This window comes from Amblyraja radiata, chromosome 3 (genome assembly GCF_010909765.2).
Source record: "Amblyraja radiata isolate CabotCenter1 chromosome 3, sAmbRad1.1.pri, whole genome shotgun sequence".
Classification (NCBI taxonomy): domain Eukaryota; kingdom Metazoa; phylum Chordata; class Chondrichthyes; order Rajiformes; family Rajidae; genus Amblyraja; species Amblyraja radiata.
Window position 1 is genome coordinate 100980385 of NC_045958.1, and position 20348 is coordinate 101000732.

A 20348-nucleotide genomic window follows, 5' to 3' on the forward strand; every position below is an offset into this window, starting at 1 on the left:
ATCACACACACCATCCTGACTTGAGTATGTAGTTGGGGACCTGACTTCCCAGCTACTTCATTGGAGACCTTTGAACTACCTTTAATCAATATTTATCTTGCATTAAACAGTGTACCTTGTATCCTTTATCTGTACACTGTGGACAGCTTGAATGTAATCACATATGGTCTTTTCTTTGAATGGATAGCTCGCACAAAAAGCTTTTCATTGTATCTCGTTATAATAATAAATTAAACTGAACTATTGCCATTCTTTCATCATCGCGGGTCAAATCTCACAGCTCGCTCCCCAACAGCATTGTACTTGTCCCCACATCCCAAGGACTGCAGTGGTTCAAGAAGCCAGCTCACCAGCACCTTTTCAAGGGCAGTTAGTGATGGTCAATTAAATGTTGGCCCACCCTGCAGACCTCATATCAATCAAGTGAATAAAACAATTAATGAATTTAACTGATTTTATAGAGGCAATAACCGAGAGCTCAAATAAGGAAAAGATGTGTGCACGTCACAATAAATGCACAAAACAAAATCCGGCACATTTTATGCAAACTTAATCTGATAGACTTGAGAAGTGAGGCAGCACACAACTAAATAAATCAATCTTGTTTTATTAGCCATTAAAGTCATTCACAAATAAGACACTTATTTCCAGATAAAGAAGTATGTGACTAAATTAACAAAGTTTATATTATGTTTCTTACACGAAACCTTTCTAACAATGTTTGAGGCTTCAATTCAGTTTGTTCTATATATACATATATGGTGTTGTACAATCTATAGATAATACAATATTTCCATATTAAAAATGCAACTTGCGTAACATATTTTCTGATAGCTGTCCAAAATAAGATTTTATGCAAATCCCTTCAATATATCCCCTAAGAATTACACAGATTAAGACTATATTAGATTTAAAAGTAATTGTGCAATCAAATTATTTCCCATAAATTAAGGTAAACTGAAGAGCAAACATCTCCCCTTTTGCACTTGAAATTTACTCTTAATGCTTTAAAATGGCTGCAATGCCTAATATCTGCCATTTAAGGAGTGTCCCATCCAGCAATGCAAGGCCCCTGCTATATATCGCTTCCTATTTAACTCCTTGTTCCCAGAAAAAAAAATTACATGACGTATCCTTCATTACACAATGCCAAAATATACAAATTTACGAAAAACTTGGATCTTGCTTCAGCCTTCATGTGTACTCTTTCAGGAAACATTTCGACCACACCATTTCAAACCAATACCAAAAAAAGATACCATGAGTATCTGCTTCGTGGAGCTGTTCAGCTTTGAAACTATCCCAGAAGCCACATTACAGGCCTTTGTTCATTATTATTCTCAAACAGTTACGTGATAAAACTTCTGCCCATCTGAAAAACCTACGAGTCTCACACCATGTACAGTTTTGTAAGGTTAACATTCTTCAACACAATGGTATCAGAAGTTAAATACTGTGTGGTCTAGTGTCCTGGTGTCAGGATCTGCACTGGACATCCCATGATAAACACACATGGCTGGGTGAATTCCCACTTCAAATTCAAATGGTGGACGTTGGGTTGGACAGTTTCGTTCTGGTTGTAAATAAAGCTCCTTGCAGACTGGTGAAAAAAATGTGAATGGGAGATGTACTTTACAATGCACAGCTGCACCGACGGTGGATAAGTAGTAGCCTGACCCATTTCGTTCCTCTCTCTCCGCTAAGGTATCATGCATGGCGGTAACAAAATCCAAATAGGCATGAGTGGTTTAGAAATCATTAGAATACCAGGGGATACTGGGAGTAACACATTATGGAAATGCGTGTCAATACGCCATATTTGGAAGTGTTTGTAATACAAATTCATTTTTCTTCATTCACCAACAATCAAGTCATTAACTCATATTTTGTATAAACATATGTGTCAAGAATCCATTTTTCCATGGAAACTTGCCTAGTTGATTCAGATCTATAAATACAATGTCTGTCGCGTTGTGTAGGGAAAGCTGAATGTCTGTTGGTTCCCACAAAGCAAATGAAAACATGGTGCACCAAAATCCACTAAGCTGCAAATCAATTCAGCACAAAATGCCACATCTGGGTGAATCCAAACCAACTTTAAAATCAAGAGGCAGATATAAAGGACTTTGATACTGTAATGCAATATCAGTTCTTGAACAGCCTCGGCAATCACACATTTCAATTACAGGGTAAAAAACTATTCAAACATCTCTAGATGGAAAAAAAAAGAGCACGAGATAAGACATTTGAAAGGACAGCAGAAGACATTCTCCTTTCTAAACACACAGGAAAAATCTTCCTAAGTACACCTCGTGGAAAGTAGTGCTCAAAGAGCAATTCCCCCGGGTTGGAATGCAAACTGGATACACTCAAATTTTCTTTACAAGATAAATCTAACATTCACTTCACTTTAAGCTAATGCAAATCATTCCTCACAGGTGCTGGTCAATGCTTGAAACTCATTGACCTCATGGTAAAACCGCAGCATTGATCTGCTGGTCCTTAGTATGCGGTCAGTGACATCTCTCGGCATTATGCTTCAAAGTATGGCAACCCCGTAATTCACAGCACATAACATTTAATCACAAACAGTAACTTTACATTATTACAAAAATCAAGAATGAGTACAGTACGCAAGGACTTGCCCGTAGAAATCTCTAATGTCAAAAAGTTAAATTATTGCCCAACAGGCAAAGAAAATGAACATCATTTCTGGCCGGTGACCTTTTTTTGGATGGGAGTGAAATTAAACGAAAGGCTGGCATGATAAATTAACAGGCAGACATGGTAAACAAATATGAACAAAGCCTAGAGAAGGTGGGAAGAGGGGATGCAACATGCCAACAGGAATGCTTCATTTTTTTTGCTTTCAAAGGTAAAGGATTGTTGAATATTTTACCTGCACTTACTAAGTCTACAACTATGTGTTTTTAGAACTGGACCTCATCTTACTTAATTCTCCCACTGGTGTCTTGAAACATTTCCACCTCTGTATCAAAGAACAGTCGAGATTTTTGCGAGGGCTTCACAACCTGATTTTACTGCAATCATTTTTTTTAAAGTTAAAAATGTGGTTTTCTGACCCTTCTGTCATTTCCGTTTCAGTGTAGGATTGTCTTCAGGACGTGCAGCAAAAAACCATTGTGAAAGGAACTGTGCACTTTAAACAGCATTTCTGCAGTGATATTCCATGAGCATGAAGACATCCGAAGGTACGATCCTTTGCAGGTGCCCTTCCTGGAGAAGATAAAAGCACTTTGAGCAGCCTCTTTTGTCACAACCAACCAGTTTATAACTTCAGAAGAGTGCCTTTGATCCTTGGTTTTCAAATTCCGACCAAGCATCGTTCAACTCCATGAAGATCATCTTGGCATACTCTTCATACGGCTCACCTGTGGCCTAAAGAAAATAAAACAACAATCTTTAAATTCCTATCCATGATAGCTCGTCAGAATTTCTGCATTGTTCATTTGAAAGTTTACAATACCACGCTGATTATTACACACAAAAGTGTGGCGACATCTCTTTAGGATTCAATAATCATTTATTAAAATCTGTGTATGCAGTAATTTACAAATCAATACCCCACGTTTACAGTATCTATTGTGCTAAAAGAAAAACAAATGTTAAATTTAAATTCAATCGCACTACTAAAAATACCGTGCAAAATCTTCCGTGTTAAATGTGGACTGTTTCCAGGTTTTCATAAGTTCATAATTTATCAGAGGAAAATAAGGCCATTCGGCCCATCAATCAATCAGCAGCAGCGGCAGCGGGGACCCGACTCGGCCCCGGAGCTGTGGCGGAGGCAGCGGCAGCGGAGACCCGACTCGGCCTCAGAGCTGTGGCGGCGGCGGCAGCGGCAGCGGAGACCCGACTCGGCCCCCGAAAAGAGAGAGGAGAGAGAGGGGAGAGAGAGAGGTAGAGAAGGAAGAGAGGAGAGAGGGATAGATAGAGGAAGAAAGAGAGAGAGAGAGAGAGAGAGAGAGAGAGAGGGGGGGGATAGATAGATAGAAGAGAAAGAGAGGAGAGATAGAAGAAAAGAGAGCGGGATAGAGAGAGGAAGAAAATGAGAGAGAGAGAGAGAAAAAATAAAAGAGGAGAGATAGAAGAAAAAGATTGAAAGAGGAGAAAGATATAGGGAGAGGGAGAGGGAGAGGGAGAGGGAGAGGGAGAGGGAGAGGGAGAGGGAGAGAGAAAGAGAAAGAGAAAGAGAAAGAGAAAGAAAGAAGATCGCCACCTCCAGTTTAAATTCCATTTGGAATATTTTGGAGGACCAAGAAACCAAGAATCAATCATGGATGATCTATCTTTCCCTCTTAACCCCATTCTCCTGCCTTCTCCCCATAACCCCTGGCACCCGTACTTATCAACCTTTTTCAGCGTTATCCTGTTGATTTTCAGGGTAGTTTCATGCTGTTAACCTTACCTTGTCAGGATGAACCACAAGTATTGCTTTTCTATAGACTTTCTTCACTTGGTCTGGGTTTACTATATCTGCCATGCCCACGGGTTTCCACTTGGTTTCACCTTCCCATAGTACTGTATGCAGAGTTGACAATAAAGCTCTTATATTTCTCTCCTTTCCTTCAATCCAGTCAAAGATCTAGCAAAGCAATTATCGTTTTAGTTCATGTTTCAATTATCTATAAAAAATGCATTGAATAATAGTATAGGAAAGAACTGCAGATGCTGGTTTAAATCGAAGGTAGGCACAAAATGCTGGAGTAACTCAGCGGGACAGGCAGCATCATTGAGGAGAAGGAATGGGTGACGTTTCAGGTCGAGACCCGAAACGTCATCCGTTCCTTCTCGCCAGAAATGCTGCCTGTCCTGCTGAGTTACTCCAGCATTTTGAATAATTTGTATGCTGTTTCAGCCTCACGTATGATAAGTTAAGAACAGCACCATGCATTGAAAGGGCCAAAGTATCAGCTAAATCCACATATCAAAAAAATAGAACCAGAAATGACAGAGAAGCAAATAAATTAGTATAATTTTATAGCAATGAACAGTTAATCTTTTCAACTGAAGGAAAAGTAATCCATTGTAAATTTACAGTGGCAATGTTTGTAAAGCTTCATCACAGCACAAGGATATGGGATATGTCCAGGGTTTTAATAGCACTAAGGAATTAATGAGTCACAATCTGGCTGAATGCCAGAACGAACTCAAAGGACTGAATGATTTACTCCTGTCTTTGTTTACTTCTACCTTTTACCTGTGCAAAGCCTGAGCTACCTGTCTGCAGGTGCACAGTGAGACTATCGTGCAACATCACGAGCATCACTGAACTTTAGCAAGTGCCAGTTTCAACTATATGCTGGAGTAACTCAGCATGTCAGGTACCATCCCTGGAGAACATGGATGCGATGTTCCAGGTCGGGACACTGATTTCAGATTCAAGCTAGAAATGTGGAGATTCGTTGTGTAATACAGGCCATTCAGCCCAATTTGTTCATGCTAAACCAAGATCACCATCTAAAATAATCCTATTTGCCTGTGTTTTTGGTGCCATATCCCTCTAAACGTTTCTAAGCGTGTTACATTCACAGTACTGGTTACAAAATATCAATTTCAAACTCAGATATTCAAGAGGCCTGTATATATTTTGCAAACCTTTAGTTTGAGAGGATCCATTTCTTTAGTCATCTCTTCCCGTCGCATTTCAGCAATCGTTTTTGGTCCTCTTTTATCCGACAGACTGGAAAATCCCTGATCCGACAACAGATCCTGAAAGTCACTTGCAGATACTTTCGGCTTTGGTCCTGCTGTGTGAGAATAAAATCTTATTAATAGGAATCGACTATTCTTCGTTAATGAGTATGAATCATTGACGAAGAAAACCTTTTTTAAAGTTGTGGCGATTTAATAGCAAGATTAAACGAGAACTTACCAGTTCGAAGTTTGATCGTTATTTTATGAGGAGTACGTTGAGGGAATACGTGAAGAACCCCGCCAGGACGCATGCGTGTCATTCTTCAAAGCAGCGGTGTGAAATCACAGATAACTGTAATGACTTAAACATAGTAAGGTTAGAGAAGAAATACCAGTTGAGTATATGATCATGGGTGGGAGCGGAGGGCACATATTCCCTCAACGTACTCCTCATAAAATAACGATCAAACTTCGAACTGGTAAGTTCTCGTTTAATCTTACTATTTTACTTCGGAGTCACGTGAGTGACTACGTGAAGATTTCAAAGCTCTGTGATTTCATGCCGTGGAAACGAGTCCATGCATCACATCTGCCTTAATGACTGTAGGAGGAATTGTGTCAACATATTTTAGACATGAATCCGACATTGAAATCCATGAATTGATTAACACAAATTATAGCCCCTATTTATGGGGTAATTAAATTACAGAACTTAAATTGTTTCTGCAAATGTTCCAGGTTTAATTACTGGTTTATGATAAAATAGTTGGAATGTTTTCCCCCTGACCATCCTGCTGCCTTGAGGATTTGGTCCATTGGTACATCCAACTGCATAGCTGCCGATGTAGCTGCAGCCCTGGTGGAATGAGATTTAAAAATATTAGTATCCATCACAGCCTGTATTAGAACCTGTTTCAGCCATCTTGAGATGGTCTGGACCGTCACTCTTTTGTGTGGTTGCTTATGGCTGACTAAAAGTGCCTCCTTATTGCCTCTGATGATTTACGTGTTCTCTATGTATAACGACAAATGTCTTACTATACAGAGACGATCATCTGTTGGGTAAGACCTAAATTCTATATTGAGGCCTGCTGATCCCTGTCTGTTCTGCTTTACTAATTCATAAATATGAAACGTAATATTTTCAGATGAAGAAGTCATGTGCCCAGTCTTAATTTATGTAATGACTGTACCCTTTGTGCCGTGACCAATGCCATTAGCATGACTGTTTTTAATGTCAGTCTATGTAGGGACAGAGCTGTTGCTGGAGACCAATTCCTGAGCATCTTCAGAACAATACTCACATCCCATATTTGGGAGTACCTGGTTCTTGGGGGATTAAAAATTCCCCTCATAAGTTTTGTTACCAGTGGGTGAGTCCCAGCAGAGTGACGCTCTGTTCCTTGCCATAGATAAGTTGATAGGGCACTTCTGGCGCAGTTGATGGCACTATAACTGAGCCCCTCATCATAATGGAGGCCTGCCAGGTATTCCAGAACAGACGGGATGTTCATATCTCTGTAGGTGATGCTGTTTTTGTGACAATACATCTCCCACTTCCTGATATAGACCAGATACTGTTTTTTGGTGGACTGTCTGTGGCCCGCCGAAATCATGTTCACTGTTCGGTCCGTCAGTCCCAGCTGTAGTAGTGGTATTTTTAAACTCTACAAATTAATAAATTCAAATAGTTATGGCATGGGTGGCTATCCCTTGTTACGGGATGAACCAATAAGTCTGGTCTATTCGGGATGGTGATACATGGTTCTAATACCATGTTCAGTATCACTGGGAACCATGGTTGAGTAGGCCAATCGGGTACTACCAAAATACCAGACGCAGAGTCTTGCTGTATTTTCCTTAATACCCGACTGATGAGGCAGAAAGGAGGGAATGCATAAATAAACAATTTCCCCCCCAATGCAGCAAAAATGCATCTGTCGCCGCTGCCCCAGGGTCTGGTTCCCACGAAACATAGTTTGATAACTGGTGATTAAGCCTGGATGCGAATAGATCGATATCTGGTGTTCCATATCGTGCTGTAATATCAACAAATACTTTTTATTCAACATCCATTCGGTATTTTCATTAAATTTGCGTGACCTGGTGTCTGCCACTAAATTTAGTTTACCTGGTAGGTAAGTAGCTGATATCAAAATATCTCTCTGGATACACCACTGCCAAATTGTATTAGCCAGATTGTCACATGATGTCGATTTGTTTCCACCCATGTGGTTGATATATGCTACCACGGTGGTATTGTCAATCTGTAGTCTAACATTGATTGATTGATTATACCTTTAATAATCCTTTACAGGAAATTACAGTGCCACGACAGCTTCAAGACAGACATAACACCACACATTTCCTCAAATAGCTTCCATACTTAACAAGTTAAAATACAAGTTAAAATACAAGTTAAAATACAATTAATGAAAAAAAGTGCAGTTATTTATGCGCATTATATAACCTTATAGCAGCTGGTAAACAGGACTTCCTATGTCTCTCAGTTTTGCACATTGGTGCAATCAGTCTCTGACTGAAGATGCTGCTCTTGATCACCTTCAGGGCATGGAGTGGGTGAGTGGGGTTGGTCATTATTGAACCCAGTTTGTTCAGAGTTCTGGCCTCTGCCACCTGCTGGACCGTTCGTTGCTCAGCCCCGACCACTGAGCCGGCCTTCCTGATCAGCTTGTCCAGTCTGTTTTTGTCCGCTATGCGGGCGCCATCTCCCCAACAGGCCACAGCAAAAAAACAGAGCACTGGCCACCACTGAATGGTAGACACTGCACAGTAGGGGTTGGCAGATGTTAAATGACCTCAGCCTCTTCAAAAAATACAGTCGGCTTTGTCCCTTCCTGTACACCGCCTCCATATGACACTTCCAGTCCAGCTCACTGTCAAGCTGCACACCAAGGTACCTGTGGTTAGCGACCACCTCCACCTCAGTGCCCTTAATGGTGATTGGTGTTGCTTGAGTCCTCCTCCTCCCCCTCCTGAATTCCACAACTATATCCTTGGTTTTTGTGGTGTTAAGATGGAGGTTATTGTGTGCACTCCACTCCACAAAGTTACTTATTATGTCTCTATACTCCTCCTCATTGCCCCCTTTAATGAGGCCGACAACAGCTGTGTCATCCGAAAATTTCTGCAAAAAGCAGCTGTTTGTGTTATATTGGAGATCCGCTGTGTAGATGGTAAACAGGAATAGAGCCAGCACAGTTCCTTGTGGAGCCCCTGTGCTGCTCAAGATGGTGCTTGAGACATTGTTCTGTAGGCGCACATACTGTGGTCTGAGGGAAAGGTAATCCAAACACCACAGTACCAGTGATGGATCCACTTTCATCTTCTCCATCTTCTCCCCTAACAGTCGGGGCCGAATTGTGTTGAAGGCGCTTGAGAAGTCAAAAAATGTAATCCTTACAGATGCATCAGTAGTGTCCAAATGTGTGTACACCCTCTGCAGCATGTAAATGAGGGCATCATCGACACTGATGTTAGGCTGATATGCAAACTGTAAAGGATCCATTTGATTTGACACACTAGTCCTGATGTAGGAAAGGACAAGTCTCTCAAATGTCTTCATTATATGTGAAGTGAGCGCTACTGGTCTGTAGTCATTGTGGAGAGTGGGATGGGTCTTCTTTGGGACAGGTACCAGGCAAGATGTTTTCCACAGCCTTGGAACCTTCTGTAGACGCAAGCTCAGGTTGAACAGGTGTGTTAGAATACCACACAGCTCTGAAGAGCAAGTCTTCAGTAGCCTTGGGCAGGTGTCATCAGGCCCCACTGCTTTCCCTGGCTTCAGTCTGTCCAGCATCACCTTGACCTGAGCAGTATGAAGAGTCATAGGTGGGGCTGCCGGTGGAGTGGGAGGTGGAAAGAGGGGACTCCGTACAGGTGACATCTCAGGAGTGATGGAGATGATGGAGAGAGGGAGGGGAGGTGGAGAGGAAGCAGCAATGGTCAGCAGACCAGGTGGGGGAGGCTGGGGTGGTGTGGGGCAGTCAAATCTGTTGAAACATCTGTTCAGATCATCAGCCAGACTCTGTTCACCATCAGGCAGTGTACCACCTTTCTGCTTCATGCCCGTGATCTTTCGAATTCCAGCCCATACCTGCTTCACACCATCTTGCTGCAGCTGTCGTTCTAATTTGAACCTATAGGCTTCTTTCCCCTCCTTAATCCTCACCTTCAGTTTCTTTTGAAATTCTTTGATTTTATTCCTGTCGCCCTCCCTGAAAGCCTTTTTCTTCTCATTTAGTAAGGCCTTCAGGCTGCTGGTAATCCAAGGTTTGTTATTAGGGTAGCAACGAATTACCCTGGATGGCATGATGTCATCATAACAGAAATTGATGTAATGTGTAATGCATTCTGTTAGTCCGTCAATGTCTTCCCCATACTCCTCACAGAACACATCCCAATCTGTTGTCTCAAAACAATACCTCAGGGCTTCATCTGCCTCAGGATACCAGTCTCTTGATGTTCTGGTGGTGACAGGCAGCCTCTTGGCAGCTGGGGTGCAGGAGGGAGAGAGATGTAGCATGTCGTGGTCTGATCGACCAAGAGGGGGCAGTGCAGTACATTTGTATGCATTTTTCACATTTGCATACAAAAGATCCAGCGTTTTATCACCTCTGGTTGTACAGTCAATAAACTGTTTAAAAGTGGGCAAAGTCTTAGAGAGACAGACATGGTTGTAATCTCCAGACACAACAATGAACGCCTCTGGGTACTTGGACTGGAGTCCCGCTATAGTGGTGTGCAGCACGTCACACGCGACTTCCGCCTTGGCAGATGGAGGAATATAAACAACAATGGCTACCACCACAGTGAACTCCCTGGGTAGGTAATATGGTCTTAAACTAACCGCTAAAAGTTCAATGTCCTTGTTGCATATCCGTTCTTTGATAGTAGCGTGATTAGGGTTACACCACTTGTTGTTGACGAGCAGTAAAAGCCCCCCACCTTTCTGCTTACCGCTCGCTCCGGTGTCCCTGTCCGCTCGTATCGACCTGAAGCCGGTGAAACTGATCAAAGAATCGGGCATGTGTTCCGTCAGCCACGTCTCTGTCAGGCTAACAATGCTGCTCTCCCGGTACACTTTCTGGTACCTGACCAGGGTTTCTAATTCGTCTAATTTGTTCGTTAGACAGCGAACATTTCCCAAGGTGATAGATGGAAGGGCTGGTTTGAAAGTCTCTCTCCATGTTCTCGTCAACCTCCTCTTGTTTCTCTTCACCCCTGCACGCGTTCCCCGATGTCTCCTCTGTAAGAGTTCCCTCGATATGTCATGTCGAATCCCGAATATTGAGCCATGTACCAGGCTTAGCAGTTCCTGACGGGTATATACTACGGCAGTTTGCTCCGCCCGTCTGGCCGATATCAGGCACATATTTCCACTCCCGTTCCCCCAGATAGTATGGTTAAGTCTTGATTAAGAACTCAACAACACGCAATAGTTGTAGCTATAACACTTATATGTAGTCTACTAAAATACTAACTAAGCATACACACTAATAATCCTATATAATACTAAAATAAATGTACACTACACACAGCTGCACGCGACAGGCTGCCGTCTCATGCTGGTGATATGACCCAGTACAATATGACTTTAGGCCATAGAATGCACCCAACATTTCCAGGTAGTTTATGCCCAGTGTTAGTAATAATGATGCCTCCTGAGCAGTCCATCTACCTCCACAGCTGGAGATGGAATTGGTGGCACCCCAACCAAGTGCACTGGCATCAGTTTGTAGCACCATAGAAGGGTTGCTGATAATGATAGGATTGAAACAAAGCCAAATGTTATCTATCCACCATTTTAGTTCCATTATAGCTTTGATTGGTAGCTTCATTGGTCTGTCAAAATGACCAGCATTGATTTTGAGTGCTTGTATTTTTGCTCTCTGTAAATGTTGGTAATGTAAAGGTCCAAATTGTGTGGCTGGAAAAGCAGCCACCATTTTGCCAATTACTTTTGCTACCAATCTGGAACGACGGTTACTGATGTCAATGAGGTTATTGCAAGCCTCTATTAAGTCTATAGCCTTTCCCTTTGGCAAACCGACATGTGAACTGAGTCAATGGTGAACCCCAAATAGTCCATAGAAGTGGAAGGCATTAATTTAGATTTAACTGGATGGATAATAAACCCCAGTTTTTCAAATAACTGTTTTGTGGCTGTTGCAGTTTGTTTGGCCAATTCCAAAGTTTTGCCCACAATAAGTATGTCATCTAGATATGCCATGACCATGTGTTTTCGTTTCCGTAGAAACGCTAGGGCTGGTTTCAAAATTTTAGTGAACAGCCTGGGGGCTGATGTTAACCCATTTGGCAGCGCTCTATACTGTCATATTTTGTCCCATCCAGTTGAATTTTAAGTAACATCTGTGGTCACCTCGTATAGGCACTGAATAGTAAGCATTTTTTAATCGATGCTAGCCATGAAGTAACCTTTGGAAATCAATTGTTTAGCAGTAACAAAGGTTTCCATTTTAAAATGAATATATTGTACAAATGTATTCAATTTGGTCAGATCTATGATGATGCGACAACCACCATCTTTTTTGTTTTTGGTAAAGATATTGGACACGAATTCTAGCGGTTCGTGTTGGGATATTTCAATTACCCCTTTTGCGTAAAGCCGCTCCAGTTCAGCATGCGCTTCTGATTTTTCTTTACCGGAAAGTACGAACATTCGGTTCGGTATATGTTGAACTGGAGGGCTGTACTTGTGTATAAATTCTATTGTATATCCCTGGATACTGCTTAAAATATAAATATCGGTAGTTAACATACTCCATGCATCCAGAAATGAGAGTAATCTCCCCCCAACCTCCATGCTCCCTGCAATTTGTAGGGAACCAGACCCACCTACCTCTATAGTTACCAGTGGCAGGTTTACTTCTTTTTGTAATCCTTCGTTGATGTTGAGGCGTCGGTGTCTGGGTTTGTGGTTTGGTTGATGTTGGAGGTTTGCGTATCTTCCAAGAAGGCCGGTCTGGGCCATGGCCTAAGAAAGACTCATGTTTGGTGTCCGGACCTTCGAGCTTTCACCAGTCGGTCTTGTTCTACTGGTGGGTGCATAAGGGTGCTGTCTATGGCCGTGTGTCGCAAAGCAGTGCCAGTGCATCCTGTTGGTCCTGTGACATGTCCTTCTCATCCACTGTGCGGTTGAAAGCTGTTATCCCCGCTGTTTAGGAGTGTCCATATACAATTATTTACTACAGGAACATTCAGGGATATACAGTTACCCGGTGTCAGGTGTCCTCCAGGTTTTGGCCAGTCTGGTCTGGCTGTATGAAGTTGGACACCATGTCCAGTAGATTTTCACGTTCCTGCACTTGATTTCTGTTCTTTTTTATTTTATTTTTTAATTTAACCTTTATTTAACCAGGATAAGTCTCATTGAGATTAAAAATCTCTTTTACAAGAGAGTCCTGGCCAAGACAGGCAGCAGCACAGTTCCACAGTTACAGACAATAATTTAAAAAAAACAACAGAGAACATATAAATATAGTCACAGTCAGAACATCATCAAACAAAGCATGTACAGACAGAAGAGCCCGCTTCAACATCATTAAGAAGGGATTTAAATCTGTTTATAGAAACCAGCTCCTTAAGTTTCAGTTCATTCTGCAGCTGGTTCCATGCGAAGGGAGCAGCATAACTAAATGCCCATTTCTCCAGTTCAGTACGGACTTTAGGTACAGTTAGTAAGAACAAGTCCTCAGAGCGGAGCTGATAAGTTCCTGTGCTTTTTCGAATTACATACTTCTGCAGGTATGAAGGAAGAACGCCGAGGATAGTCTTATAAATAAGGATATGCCAATGATGGAGTCTGCGGGTGGACAGGGCAAACTATCCAACTTGAGCATACAAAGTGCAGTGGTGCGTGAGGGTTTTAAAATTAGTAACAAATCTCAGTGCTCCGTGGTAGACCGTGTCCAAAGACTGTATGCATTTTGAAGATGCATTCATATATAAAACATCACCATAGTCCAACACAGACATAAACGTTGCAGCAACAAGTCTTTTTTTGGCTTCAAAAGAAAAACAAGATTTGTTTCTAAAGTAAAAACCTAATTTTATCTTTAGTTTTTTCACAAGTTGCTGGATATGAGGTTTAAAAGAGAGAGAATCGTCAATTATAATTCCCAGATATTTATATTGAGACACAGATTCAACCACAGAGCCCTGCAAAGTGGTGATAGGAGGGAGGTCCGAGGGCTTTGATTTAGCTTTAGTGAACAGCATGAGCTTTGTCTTGTCAGCATTTAAAACAAGTTTTAAATCACACAGGTTACGTTGCACAGTGTTAAAAGCAGTTTGGAGCTGACAGAGAGCCTGATTTGGGGTAGACGCAGAGCAATATATCACTGTGTCGTCAGCATAAAAGTGAAAATTGCGTTCGGAGCTTTATGATCTAGACTATTAATATAAATAGTAAATAATAAAGGTCCTAGAACCGATCCCTGTGGCACACCCTTGGATACATTAAGAGAGCTAGAAGTAATACCTTCTGCTCGCACACACTGGGATCTGCCTGATAGATAGTTTTTAAACCAACAGACAGCTTGATCAGACAAACCGATGCTGCATAGTCTTTGTAACAATAAGGCATGATCCACAGTATCGAAAGCCTTTGATAGGTCAACGAAAAGGGCTGCACAGTGTTGCTTATTGTCTAAAAATTCAATAAAATCATTTACTACTTTTAAAGCAGCTGCAAACCCCTCTTCAGGATCAGCCCAGAACTGACCCCCAGTACTCCCCTCTGACGAGGGAGAAGCACTGTGCAGCCCTACAAGAGGTGCTGCTGTGGGTTTTACATAGAGCCACAGTGACTCGACTCCATCTCCCGGAGCCTGTCACGTTGGAGATAATGCTCCACACACCGTTCCATCCGGCTCCAGCGCTCACGGTCGCTGGCCGCCCGCGGCTGCTCAAAGTTGGACTCATCTGAGTCCACGACTTTGATGGTTTTTTGTTTTGCCTTACCGCCCGGCCGCGGAGTGGATCTAGCCAGTGCGGAGGCAACATCGGGCACAGCTGATCCCATTATAGGTGATTCAAGTGCCGCTGGCCGCTGCTGGCCCACCAGCTTTGTCGCAGCCCTCGTTGGTTTCTTCGACTTTTCCATGCTCCCTACCTGTAATCAGCATGGGAAAACACAAAAAGACCGCAGAGTACTCTTACCTGCAGGTCCTGGTTTAAATTGTCGCTATGGGGGAACGTCGTTCCACCCCGCCTCCTGCCGTTTTCGACTTGTCAAAGTCGACGGCCCCATTCTGAATAGTCTCCCGCCCGGCCGTGGTGTTCTGGCCGGCGCGGGACCAAAAGTCTGCACAGCTAATCACACTTACGGGGCTTGTGCCTTCAGCTGCTGCTGGCTCCCGCAAATTTGCGATCCTCCCTAGCCAGCTTTACTCGCAGCACTTGTGGACACTATTTTGTCCAGCTTCCCCCCCCTGTGTAAAAACAGCGCTCCACCCCGCCTGGCGTTTCACAAGCGTGAAAGCGATATGACACGCATGCGTCCTGGCGGGGTTCTTCACGTAGTCACTCACATGACTACGAATTAAAATCAGAATGGAGGAAGTTTAAACCATGATCGCGAGAGATTAAGAAGAGATGGATTTAAATAATTTTGGATGACAGCCTTAAATGAGAGGACTAAGATTTCAGATGATAGCAAGAAACATGGAGATCCATAAATTAACACCGCATAGAATCAGGCCATTCAGACCAATTTGACCATGCAAACCATGATCTCCATCTAAACACATCCCATTTGCCTGTATTTGGCCCATAACCTTCTAAACCTTTCTACTTTACTTTACTTTCCTTTATTACTTTATTATCATTGGAGTGAATCATACAACAACATTCAGGCGCACTGCCCGAGCGGAGCACAAATGTACAAGGTAAAAAAAAACAAAAGAAATAACAGTAAAAAGTGAGAAAAATAAAAATTGTCCATACACTCACGTACACATACTGTGACACAAACACACAGATTCAAATACGCATATGCATTATGCTACGTATGCACCCTTACCAGAATACAAGATATTGCACTCAGAAGGTCATTGTCAGAATATAAGATATTGCACAGAATAGTATTATAAAAATATATATTATAAATTAATATATCAGTCTAGCACAAAGGTAGGTATTGTACAGTTATAAATATTGACTATGGGGATGTGCTTTCACTGCAGGGTTCAGTGTTCTATTCATGTACCTCCAGATGTCTTCTAAACGTTGTAATTGTGCCTGAACCTAGTACCTCCTTTGGCTACTTGTTCAATATACCCACCACCTGTGTGAAAAACATGCCCTTCAAATCCCCTTTAAAGTTTACCCCCCTCACCTTAGCTTATGCCCTCTTCCTTGGGAAGAATACTGTGGCTATTCCCCGTCCTATGCCCCTCATAATTTTAAACGGTCAACATTTTCTAACCTGTATACGGCCGCAGCTCAACATGGGGAAACAACCCAGCCTCTCCAATCTCTCCTTATAACTCAAGTTTTCCACTCCTTGTGCAACGTCCTTGTGACTCCTCTCCACACTCTAGCTTAATCCTCTCCTTCAATAGACAATAGACAATAGGTGCAGGAGTAGGCCATTCAGCCCTTCGAGCCAGCACCGCCATTCAATGTGATCATGGCTGATCATCCCCAATCAGTACCCCGTTCCTGCCTTCTCCCCTTATCCCCTGACTCCAATATCTTTAAGAGCCCTATCTAGCTCTCTCTTGAAAGCATCCAGAGAACCTGCCTCCACTGCCCCGAGGCAGGGAATTCCACAGACTCACCACCCTCTGTGAGAAAAAGTGTTTCCTCGTCTCCGTTCTAAATGGCTTACCCCTTATTCTTAAACTGTGGCCCCTGGTTCTGGACTCCCCCAACATCGGGAACATGTTTCCTTCCTCTGGCGTGTACAAACGCTTAACAATCTTATATGTTTCAATAAGATCTCCTCTCATCCTTCTAAACTCCAGAGTGTACAAGCCCAGCCGCTCCATTCTCGCAGCATATGACAGTTCCGCCATCCCGGGAATTAACCTTGTAAACCTACGCTGCACTCCCTCAATAGCAAGAATGTCCTTTCTCAAATTAGGGGACTTCCTTTCGCATGGAGACGAGAATATGGAACAGTACAGCAGTGGTCCACAATGTATGAATCAAACATGATGCCAAGTTAAAACGATCTCCTCTGCCTGTACATGATTAATATCCCTCTATTCCTTGCACTTCCATGAGCCCATCTAAAAACCTCTTAAATGCAACTATTGTATCTGCCTCCACCCATCACCCATGGTAATGCATTCCAGGCACCCACCACTCTGTATAAAACATTGCACCGCACATCTCCATTAAACTTTCCCCCTCTCACCTTTTAGCTGTGCCCTCTAGTGTGCCCTCCGGTTTCCACCCGAGGAAAAAGGTTACAACTGCCTACCCGACTGTGCTTCTCATAATTATATGCACTTCGATCGCATCTCCCCTCAACCTCTAACATTCCAGCGAAAACAATCCAAGTTTATCCAACCTCTCCTTGTGGCTGAAACGCTCTAATCCAGGCAGCATTCTGCAAAACCTTCTCTGTACCCTCTCCAAAGTCTCCACATCCTTCCGGCAATGGGGCGGCCAGATCTGCAAACAATATCCCAAATGCGACCTAATCAAAGTCCTATAAAGCTGCATGATGACTTCTGCACTCTTATCCACAATGACCTGTTCAATGAAAGCAAGACTTTTTTACCACCTTATCTAGGCGTGCTACCACCATCAGTGTGCTGCACGCAGTATTCCATCTAACCATTGTTTCGTGTAACTGTAACATGATGTCCCAACTTTTCTACTGTGACCGATGAAGACAAGTATGGGTGAGAGAAGATTGTTTACATTTTGAGGCCATAGAATGCTCTATACAGTTAGAGAACAGAAAAGGGACAATGTAAGAACTGCTGTGATGGGTTTATGAAGGAAAGGGACATGCACAGAGGGTAGATAAAAATGCTGGAGAAACTCAGCGGGTGAGGCAGCATCTATGGTGCCTATTTCCTTCGCTCCATAGATGCTGCCTCACCCGCTGAGTTTCTCCAGCATTTTTGTCTACCTTCGATTTTCCAGCATCTGCAGTTCCTTCTTAAACAATATGGACAGATTAGTTAGATTAGAGATACAGCGCGGAAACAGGCCCTTCAACTCACCGAGTCCGCACCAACCAGCCATCCCCACACACTTACACTATCCTACACACACTAGGGGCAATTTACATTTTTGCAGTTTACATTTATGCCAAGCCAATTACCGTACAAACGGGTACATCTTTGGAGAGTGTGAGGAAACCGAAGATCTGGGAGAAAACCTACGCAGGTCACATGGTGAACGTACAAACTCCATACAGACAGCACCCTTAACCCGGGTCTCTGGCGCTGTGAGGCAGTAGCTCCACCGCTGCGCCACTGTGCTGCCCTATTTATGGAGTTTGGATTGTATGTAGGATTTCATTAACACAAAGAATTACACATAACACAAAAATAAATCATGCTTCCATCTTGTAATTTATACATGTAATGTAATTGAAGCACAGATTATTTTTTTTAATGGTTGATAAAAATACTTGAATGGTAGGAAAAATAGCAAACCAAAACGTACCAAATCCAGGCCCTCGAATGCCTCGTTCTTCCCGTCTTCCGATCACGCTGAAAGCCAAGTTGTAGTTAGGTTTGTTCTGGGCTGCTGTTTTTGCCCGCGCTGGCCTTGGGGGTGGAGCCTGCTGCCGTGACGGAGTGCTGCCGCCCAATGTCCGAGCTGCTTGCCACGGACTGCTGCCCATTGCTGGCTGGGTGGCCTTCTGAGCACTTGTCCCTCCTGATGTGAACCCTCCACTCGCCGAACCTGGCACAGCACCACACGCAGTCATTAACAGCACAGCAAGACAACTGTAACTACTACAAACACCTCTCTCACACCCACCCCTCTCTCCCCGCCCTTCCTCCATTAAAAGTCCATTAACCAGCGCCACAGTCTGCAACGATGTATCCCTCTTGGGCTCACACCTGTCTCTGGTCATTGATCGGCCTGTCAGGGGACCTGTGTCTGAGGTCAACTGTTGGCAGCCCTGATTTGTCTTGTGTTTCATTTCGTCCCCCGACTCCCCATCTCCCCCACGAATCCCCGCCCCCCACCCCGACTCGAGCCCCTCCCCACCCCCGACTCCCACCCCTCCAACCCCAATACAATCAGTCTGAAGAAGGGTCCCGACCCGAAACGGCACTTGTCCATTTTCTCCAGAGACGCTGCCCGACCCACTGAGTTACCCCAGCATTTTGTATCTATCAACTGCGCCATTTTACATTATTTCATCTGTGAATACAGGTAATTCTACCGTAACACATGTTCCCAGACCGGTGATTTGATACAATGTGAGTAATGAATTGGGGAACATTGTTTGTGTTACGGGCCGAATCACGATTTCAAACGGGAACTGGAAATCCATTTAAACGTTATTTTGGAAATTCACAAGCAGAAAAAAAAGAGTTGTCTTGGAAAAAAAAACAGTCAAGGGAATAGATGAATAGAACCTCCCGCAGTACATCATTATCTCCTAAGAATACAGTCAGTCAGTTGCACTGTGGGAGGCCATTCAAATTGATAAACAATTCATCGCTTCTATCGATATTTGTGCAACGATACTCTGTTAATCGATGTGACCTGTAGTCAGTTTGGATGTTCAGTTAAGTTTAGTTTATTGTTATTTAGTTTACTGAGGAGAGGGGTGGGAGAGGGAGAAGGGTGGAGAGAGGGAGAGGGGTGGGGAAAAGGAGAGGGGTAGGGAAACGGTGAGGGAGTGAGGAGAGGTTTCAGTTTAGTTTACTGTCCCGTGCACCGAGGTACAGTGAAAAGCTTTTGTTGCGTGCTAACCAGCCAGCGGAAAGACAACACGATTACAATTGAGCCGTTGATACATGATAAGGGAATAACATTTAGTGCAAGATGAAGCCCAATCAAAGATAGTCCGAGGGACCCCAATGATGTAGATAGTGGTTCAGCACTGCTCTCTGGTTGCGATAGGATGGTTCAGTTGCCTGACGACTGCTGGGAGTGAAACTGTCCCTGAATTTGGAGGTGTGCGGTTTCACATTTGTATACCTTTTGCCTGATGGAAGAGGGGAGAAGTGGGAGTGGCCAGGGTGCGACTCGTCTTTGATTCTTGGCTTGAAGTAACAAATGTAAACTAATTATTAAAAAGACCTTTGTTTTTGAAAGTCCTGCAGTAAAAATAACTTTGTTATTGCAAGTCTGAAGCTCTATAACTAGGTATGTTGCAAAGCCTACCTGAAGCGTGGCTGAAAATCTGCCGCTGCGGGTGTGCGCGATTTTGGCGCCGTTTAGAGGGGGCGGGTTTAAAACGCGATTTTCTCTAAGCTGTTCCAATCGAAAATGTTCAGCCTAGTTAATTATTAATGAAAAATCGCTGGAAGACCCCGTCGCAAAAGCTATTATTAGGTTTAAAGCCCTTGAATAATAGTTATAGTAGTTTAAAAATCAATCTCTAAACCCACGACCGCCAGCAACCGCAGGGTCTCATAAAGCAAACCACAGAAGGTAGGTTGTATATTTTTACATTAAAAAGGGCTTCTAAAGATCCCTTTATACAAAATTTAATA

The 20348-nt window shown here is 43.1% G+C and overlaps 1 protein-coding gene across 4 annotated transcripts in view; it reads right to left on the minus strand.

The window, feature by feature from the left end:
- Nucleotides 1-591: 591 nt before the first annotated feature.
- Nucleotides 592-20348, minus strand: part of gak (cyclin G associated kinase) — a 129732-nt gene continuing 109975 nt past the window's right edge. For 2 of the 4 annotated variants that reach the window (XM_033018426.1, XM_033018429.1), the window contains 4 exons: nt 18334-18576; nt 5620-5768; nt 4430-4606; nt 592-3399 (listed from right to left, as the gene is read on the minus strand). In XM_033018426.1, the coding sequence (XP_032874317.1) occupies nt 3298-3399; nt 4430-4606; nt 5620-5768; nt 18334-18576 (671 nt within the window). In that variant the 3' untranslated portion in view covers nt 592-3297. Of the gene's footprint in view, nt 3400-4429; nt 4607-5619; nt 5772-18333; nt 18577-20348 lie in introns of all 4 variants that reach the window. The other 2 variants (XM_033018425.1, XM_033018428.1) reach the window with 1 other exon arrangement.